Source organism: Barbatula barbatula (genome assembly GCF_947034865.1).
Source record: "Barbatula barbatula genome assembly, contig: scaffold_223, whole genome shotgun sequence".
Taxonomy (NCBI): domain Eukaryota; kingdom Metazoa; phylum Chordata; class Actinopteri; order Cypriniformes; family Nemacheilidae; genus Barbatula; species Barbatula barbatula.
The window spans coordinates 1-8876 of record NW_027636862.1 but is presented as its reverse complement, the minus strand read 5'-3'; the positions used below and the strand labels follow the sequence as shown (position 1 = coordinate 8876).

At 37.3% G+C, this 8876-nt stretch overlaps 1 protein-coding gene across 1 annotated transcript; it reads left to right on the top strand.

The window, feature by feature from the left end:
* Positions 1-6: 6 nt before the first annotated feature.
* Positions 7-1476, top strand: LOC306890991 (protocadherin-20-like). Its single transcript, XM_079488416.1, has one exon. It carries the CDS (start codon positions 100-102, stop codon positions 682-684), a length of 585 nt encoding a protein of 194 aa, XP_079344542.1. The 5' UTR covers positions 7-99; the 3' UTR covers positions 685-1476.
* The last annotated feature ends 7400 nt before the right edge of the window (positions 1477-8876 follow it).

Sequence of the window (8876 nt, the reverse complement as noted above, 5' to 3'; positions counted from 1 at the left end):
GAACCTGCCCTCTCTTGTGTCACTTTGGTGACCATTCTTCTCCTGGATGTGAACGACAACCCTCCAACTGTTTTGTTCCCCCAATCCAACCAGTCCTACATGCTGGTGCTTCCCAGCACTCTACCAGGAACGTCTATAACCGAAGTCTACGCTGTGGATCGGGATACAGGAATGAACGCTGTGATTGCTTACAGTATCATCAAGAGGACGGACGGAGAGCCAGGGTCGTTTGACATTGACCCGTACACTGGAAACATCACCCTGAGGAAAACCCTGAGCAATCGAGGACTATACAGTTTGTGGGTGAAAGTCAGGGACCACGGTCAGCCAGAGCTGTACTCTACAGTCCTGGTCAACCTCTTTGTGAATGAGACGGCGAGCAACAAGACCCTCATTCAGAGCCTGTTGCCCAGGGGGACTGATATTGACCCCAAGGAGATCCCTCCGGTCAAAGAAGGGCGGGAAGGTGAACGTGTGCCAATCCCATGCAGCGAGTACCAGGTGCTACTGCTCGCCTTGACGGCTACTTGCCTGGGACTGTTTCTGACCGTTGTATCACTTGTTACGTACATTTGCTGCAAGAAGGTCAGAAAACCCAAAAAGAAACGGTCGGACGTTGAGATTCCTTTGAAACTGAACCATGAGATGGTGGATAAGAACCCCATGGAGATTTCCAACATATGACGCTGGCCTGCTGAGACTACAAAACTGCCCAAAATAATCTGTTTACAGCGTGTCTCCAGTCTAAAGTTATTTCAAAATGTAAATATTGTGCATATGGTATGTTTTATAACTACACATGAATATGTATATATGATCCGACTTTTGCATTTGCTGCCCAACAAGCTTTTTGTTTATTTATCTGTCGAGTGTAAATGGTGCCCTCAGCAGTGTGTTTGTGTCAAAGTGTCTATTGTCCCTGAAGCCCAACACTGGAATGAGATTCTCATGTCGTCCCCAGCAAAAATAACACACCTCATGTGTAGAACTGAGCTTTCTCAAATGAAAAAATCCATGTCACGATGATTTGTTCATTTTGTGTTTTGTGTAGGATACAGTGTTCGTATCTTTTGATACTTGGCAATGAGTCTTTTGGGCCCTAGATGTCTCGGTTTGTGACGACGTTTGTTTGTGAGCTCAGCTTGTTTCTTTCCTTCAAAGATGCACCGTTACACCTCCCCGATTTCAGTTGTCTGACGTGTAAGGAACTCATGAACATTAAAGTGCTTTATTTTCTTATTAATGGCTTGGATGTGAAATTCTGTCTTGGATTAGAAACTAAACTAAACTAAACGACTCTGCTGCAGTCATTACTCACAGAGCTAATCTACCCGAAAGTTCTCATATATAAGCATGACAGTTTGCTATCTCTTGGCTAAAGTTTCAAAGAGAATCCGAATGACTTCCATCTTGATTTTCACTTTGTGCGAATTATTGTGTACTGATTTTTTGGAAGAGATTAAATCTTTATCATGCTACTTGATAACCGTAAGAGGTTTTGTTTGCTTTAGATGATATCTTCTTAAGAATCCTCAGGGATACATGGAACCACGTTGGGTAAGTGCAAAACATGTGTTTTGAGGTCGAAAAGGTTCATGACTTTCAATTTAGCTTGTAATTGCTTGTTTTCATCGAACATCTAGCGTTACGTTAACTGCGTTCTTTGTGTGCATGCCTTCTGTTCATTCTAATCTTTCTTTTTTTGTATTCAACCAATACGATGTGTTCTCTAGTGTCCCAGCCCATCAGAGGTCAGAGACGGAGTGTGTTTAACATGTCATCGCTCACGAAACGCCATTCAACAGACAAGCACGGCATGTCCACACGCCACTTCTATTATGTCAAAAACTGGTTTGGTTTCATTTTTCCCTTTCTCTCTTTTGGAACACACAGAAGCGCTCTTTCACTCGCGATGGAAAGCAATCATTTAAAACCGTAGGAAGATAAAGTATCGAGGCTCGGCACAGCGCGGGTTGCGAGCGGGGCCTGTGCGCCGCCGAGGGCAGGTTCACGGGTTAAGCTGCTTACCTCACCAGCAACATGTGTTCACACTTCAGAGCAGACAATTGTGTTCCTGTAGCTTAAAGGGATAGTTCATCTAAAAATAAATGATCTGTCATCGTTTGTTCACTCTCATGTGGCCTCAAAATCTGTATGCGAGTCTTTCTTCAGTAGAACTAAAAAGAAGATATTTTGAGAAATGTCTGGGTGGTTTTGTGTACATACAATGGAAGTCAGTTCAATTTTGTGTGATTAACAACGTTCTTTAAAATATATTCTGCAGAAAGAAAGACGGTCATACACGTTTGACTTGACATGAGGGTGAATGAATGATGAAAGAGTTTCCATTTTTGGGTTAACTATCCCTTTTATTGATAGTGTTTGGTGTTAGCCATGCTAACGTCATGGGTTTGATTCCAGGGAAATGGGTATGAATTGATATAAAATATCCATGTTTGCTAAACATGTCTTTCTGAACATAGGAAGCCAAGTAAATCCAAAAAATCAGTGACCAACACATCTCAATGCCTTTCATGACTATTTAAGTGAATTGATAAAGCGAGAATTGCTAATTCTTATGAATTCATTGTGTTTTTGTATAATCTAGTTTCCACCAAGCGATGGTTATGTCTTTCTAACAATCATGTGTTTTTGTAAAATTGACATCGTATATAGATGGTTTCAGTGGCATTAAACATAACCAAATGTTACTGTACACTGTACAAAACAACTAGTAGGATTGACTTAACTTTCTTGTGTGTTTATTATAAGCTTTTTTCAGTAAATCTGACCTAATTGTTTTGAAAAGCTTTTTGTCACACAGTTTTTAAAGTACAATTTACTTGCAGAAATAACACAAAAAATTAAGTAAACCTTACTAGTCTGGCCTGAACTTAACTTCCGGTAGACCTCCACAAAGAATCAATAACCGTTGAGTGGTTGTAAATGTATTTAATACGATAAAATATTAATTTAAATTTATATTCATATACAAATGATATAAAAATAATTTTTACATCGCTAACCAGACCGATAACCAAACACAGACTGAAGTTAACTTCGGGTCAGGCACGTGCGTACGATGAAACCTAATATAGTAGCCTACAAGTTCATACAAAATCACTAACTTATAGTAAAATAGTTCTGTTTTCCTGTGATATCATATTGACTGCGACCTTCAATGATGGAAGTTATTCACAGTTTAAATGTATAAAAAATAAGACGTGTTCCTTTATATAGAAGCACACCATGTGTCTAAAAAACAAAGTCTTTTAAACATTGAGAACAAGAGAAAGAATTCAACACACAGTTTTCTTCTCTGTTCTTTATTTAAATGTTATTTAATACATTCAGTCCTGCAGTAAAGTTTGATCGAGTCATTTTTAATCCGAAGTGCTGGTTATTCTATCGCCCTGGGGCGTACACTCAGCTTTCCTCTCCATTCTCACACCTGGCCGGATGATTTTGTGCCTCTCGCGGCCTCAGACGGCGTTCTGGATCAGCTCAACAGCGACCAACACAAACAGAAACATTAGCCTGCAGACGTACGGCGTGATTGCAGTCGGTACAGTGATGGAGAACCTGTGAGATACACCCGACAAACAGCCCAAGACTTTACTCCCTCCAGTACTCACTCTTATAGCTGCTCAGTGTAACGCAGACACATTAAAATACTGTAGTTAGTGTAAAATACATTTCTTTACAGTGTTTTTTATCTTCTAGGCCTAAAGGTTGTGAATTAAAGGTGCTTGATGATGTGAAAGCTCATGCTGGAAAGAATGGAGATGCTTATGACTATTTCTGCTTCATGGAAATTATTTGCAACTATTCATTTCTACATGTGCCACAAACGCTATACGAATGCACTTCAGATTCATTTAATAAGTATAATAGCCTACTTGTGTAATAAATGCTATCGGAAAGACGACATTGCAATGATATTTATTGAACAACTGAAAAACAACAAAAAAATACTTTCAAAGGTTGTTTGTTTTACTTAAGCAATATAGTTTAATAAAACACATTTATATTGGTTTCTTGTTTAAAGTGATGTCAATATGAACTCCTAAGATAAAGAGGCGACTTTTTGATTTAACGTAATCCATTTGTGTTTGGACAATATGAATAATTTTCATCAATTTACTGAAATGCGGTATCTGAGTTCCCAGCATGCATTGCTTTCAAGACTGGATTTATATAGTAAATGTTAAAGTAAAGTGTTATTTTAAGTGTGTTTTTGCGTAGGACGAAAGTTAAGAACACTTGTTAGTGCTTGTTGTTCTGTAATGTGGAAAATCAGAAGATTTGCTGTTGTCTGTGAGTTTTTGGGGGTTACCATAGAGGTGAAGGGTTGCACATACAGTCTGAAAGTTTCGTTTGACTTTTTCCTATTTTGCGCAATACGCAAATATCGAGGCGGTGTGTAAATGTGATTGAAACAACGTGCATTTATTTTTTAACGTGTGGAAATTGTGCATTCAAATTTCGGACTCGATGTGAAACAGCCTTAATGATTTTACTTAGGTTGGGGAGGAGCACATTTGCAGTTTTGCAGGTGTTCTCTGATAGCACCATACATTACACGTGGTGAACATAAAGATGTTTATTGTTTTGAACCATTTTAAGTTGATTGGCTCAACACAAATTAATTTCATTCAGTCAAAATGAAACAAAATACGTTACTTAAGATTACTTGTCCGCACAGTTAGCCATGTTAAATTCCGGTAAATCAATTCAATCGTGTGGAAAACTAATACAACAACTTCTTTTTTTGAGTGTAATGGAAGGAAAAGATTAAATGGTCAATTTCTTTAGGCCCAAATCCAGAGCGCCGTAGATTCTTAGATTGAAAGTACTTAGTACTGATTTTTTGTTTAAAAGAAACTGCAGAAATATCACAAAAAAGTTTCTTGAAGGTTTAGTGTTGGGCTGCATGGTTTCAGAAAGATGAACCAAAACGTTTCTTTATAGTCAAAAATGGTTCTTCAGACTATAAAAAGAAAGAAATGCTCCTTTTAACAACCTTCGACCAATAATGGCTATTTTGTGGAAATGCTGTGAAAATCCTTTTGTGGCGGCTTTACTTTCATGAGCGTATGATCTGTATGTTTGTGCAACAGAAAGATTCTGTGAATGTTAAAGGGACAGTTCAACGATGTCATGAATTACTAATTCACTATGTTCCAAATATGTACAACTTTCTTTGTTTGGCAGAGAAAGAAATTCTGAAGAAAGCTTTAAAGCAACAGTTCTTGGACCCCATGGACTACCACAGTAGGAAGAATGACAATGGTATTGAAAAGTGCCCCAGAACTGTTTGCTTCAAAATATCTTCTATGTTTAACAGAAGAAAAAAATGTAAACCAAATTTCTTACTATGGTAGTGAATGGTGTCCAAGAATTGTTTGGTTACAAGCATTCATCCAAATGTCTTTCTCTCTATTCATCAAAACAAAGAAACTTGATGCAGATTCAACGGGGTGAATAAATGATGACAGAATGATTTTTTTGGGGGGGGGTATCTGAACCATCCCTTTAAATGTTCTTTATGGAACCATCAAGACAAAAAGCATCTTTCTATGAGATTGAATAGCACCTTTATTTTAAAGAGTGAAAAAATATTTTAACAATCTTTGATTGAAGGTTCCTTGGAGAAATATCTAGGATTTCATAACTTTTTTTTGAAGTAAAATTTACTAAAACTGTGTGAAAAAAGTTAAGTAGAATTTAAGTAGATAACTTACAAAACACAAAAATATAGTAAATCCTTCTAGTTGTTTTTTACAGTATTCTATCAATGTGAAGCACAATCTTGAGCTTTTTTCCGCCGCTCAGTAATGGATTACCAGGCAATTGTCTGAAGATTCTTATACTATAATTGAGCGGATGTCATTTAGCTCGTCATCGCATTTGGAACGTGTCAAGAGTTCCTCTCAAACCTTATTTTATAAAACCTGAACTGAGTGTTCGTGCGACACCGTGTTGACACCTTTTATCATTCCAGAGACGTCGATAACAATCTGTTCTACAGATGAAAGGAGATTCAAATGAAGTGGTTCTGCTGTATCGTGCACAAGGCCACAGATTTCCCTGTCAGATAGAAAACTCTCATGTTTCTGCCGCATCCAAACCACAGTCAAAGGATTGTGCAAAGTAACACATCATACTGTGGGGTACAGGGGTGACATGGGGCTTAACACATTTGCATTTAAAATCTGTTACACTGACACTCATTTTAAAGAAAAGCTTTTAACTTTGAATGAAAATAAATTGTGTAAATAACTACGGTGGTACTGTAATATTTTAAAAGCATGTGGTAAGACCATAGTTAGTTTAAAAGCTTTAAGTCAAAACATACCGGTTAAATAGATTTCATCAAACTTTGCTATTAAAGAGAGTGAATCACTTGGATGTCGTTTTGACAATTTTAGACATTCAAGCATTTTTCTCTACACCTTCCTTAAACCTGTTTGACCTCCAGCATCAGTACAGTTACAGACAATCTTGTTCTTTGAGTTTTTCTTCATCTGTCTTAAGTGTTTCTATAACCCATTGTTGTGTTTGAGATGCAGCAGGTTTCAGTCAATATATGTACTGATGAAACTGCGTCTTGAATGCCTTTTTCCATCTATCAAATGCATAAATGTGTAGATTTCCCTCTTGGGTCAGAAAGTATTTGTAAAGATTCAGAGGTGCATGAATTCAGGACGTTGTGTTATGAAAAGCACAGTACTGTATATGTTTTCCTTTGGAAAGTGTGGGATCTGAAATTACGTTGAATTATTAAGCGTGTAGACAGCAAGTAATTACTATCAGTCATGCTCCGATCCCGTTTCCAGATTGTCTTTATACATCCTCCTATGCTTTGAATCCAAACAAACGCGGCCACACAAAGGAACCCTGGTTTGGGTTTCACACGCCGCCGTCCCCCGCCACACCGCTATGACATCAGATCCGCCTTCATCTTCTCGCTCCTGTCCCAGCTCTTCAATAATGCATTCAGACATTATTCTGCTCCTGAAAATCTCGGCCTTTGATCGAATGGCTCTTTCTGATGGAATAGAAAATAATCCAATACTAACCTTTTGATCCACGGCTGGATTATGTTGCCTATTTCTCTGCCCATCCCATCTCACTCAATATATCTGCCTTTCTGTAAACGTGTGTGGGACATTTGGGCCTATTCAGTCGCCCGGGGTCTGTGAAAGATGTTTGGGTTTTGCTTTAGCACAATCGCTGTCAAATGAAGAACCGGCCTGAAGACACGCATTGTAGATTCATCTGGCCAGTTTCATTCAAATATCTCAAAAGAGCTTTATCAAATAAATGAGTTTTTTAAATGAATAGTATAGGATAGGGAAGGAAAGTAGCCTAAGAATGGTCACTCTTACAACAAACAAGTCCATTCAAGTTTGCAATTCGAAACGTCTTTTTAACTTAAAAATGAGAATCAGTTTACTTTTTTCTTCTTCTCAGAAATGCCGTTTACATTACATATACTGACAGAAAAGTCAATTTGTCCTGTACTTGTACTCATCATCTTTTGTTGGAGATATAATAATTCATTCTTGTAGTTTTCTTTACTTAAAAAACTTTCTAGCGAGTTATTTTTACTCATCTGATAATCCCAATCTTCCCAGTTGTTCTGAAATGCAGTTAGAATGAAGAGTAGATGTCTCCAAACGTTTGCCACTGTGTACAAACAATTACAGTACCTTCTGTATATCCCATCATCCTCTCTGTTTTTCTCACGTTGGCCGCAGTTTTTCAGTAAGTCAGTCGAGTCTTATTTAGATGCTAATGATGTTTTGTGGATTTCAGAGACATCATTCACTAATGCTTTGTTTTTCTCTGAAGCGATGCATTAATTCATACAATCTTTAATCTTTCTCAAGATTACATCATAATGTAAAAATCTCTGGTCACAGTATCCACATCGATTCAAATAATCCACGGTCAGACGATTCTCACGTATACTACATACGACCCTGAACACATTACTGTACATGCAAACATGTTTCTTTCTGCACGAAGGCGTTATTCAGAATTAAGCATCTTTAGTTCTCCTTTGCATTGACTGTTCTCTCATCATTTACAATGTTTTTGCCGCAAAGACAGAATACAATTATAATGTGTAGATTTGATTCTCGACAGTTCATTTTCTTGATGGATGGCGGCTTCATGTTTTAATACTGGAAGGTGTTTTTGACCTCAGCAGGTTTGTGAAAGCAGACGTTTCCCTGCCAGACGTCACAAAGAAACTTCTGACACACATCACTCATGTGACAAGAGTAAGAAATGAGAAAACAGTACATGTGTTCATAATAAACCACGACACAGAGATGAATGCACATCTTTCTACCAACTGAGAGTAAAGATCCTTATAACACTTTACAAAAAAATAAAGTACACTTCAAGTAAAGTATATTATGCAGTATAATAATGCTTTCTTTTAGTTTAAAGTTATACCAACATCAGATTTAATACAAATTTAAAACTTTATTTATTATATTTTCTATTGAACCCATTTTTACATTACAGTAAGTTTGCATTCAATTTGTTTTTAAAATAAACATTGTAGTAAACTATTATTTATGAACGTTTATATTCTGTGTAATTGGTGTAAATCATTTGAAGAAACACAATATCTCCTGAAGGGTTTATGGTTATATTTCACTGGTGACCCCGTATCAAGAAACAGGAACAGACATCCAGATAATGTCACTTGTGATAACCTCAGTGCACACAAACACACAGAAAGTGTCTGGTATCATATTGTCTGAGCCGTTGATATTTTGACTGTAAGTGTAAAACAACACTATGATTCATCGGATGTGTGTTATGGGGTTTTTCTTCATTATATGATCATGTTTCAG

Bases quoted from the DNA above. Each gene is read 5' to 3' on its own strand.
- LOC306890991 (XM_079488416.1), top strand. From the start codon at position 100: ATGCTGGTGCTTCCCAGCACTCTACCAGGAACGTCTATAACCGAAGTC.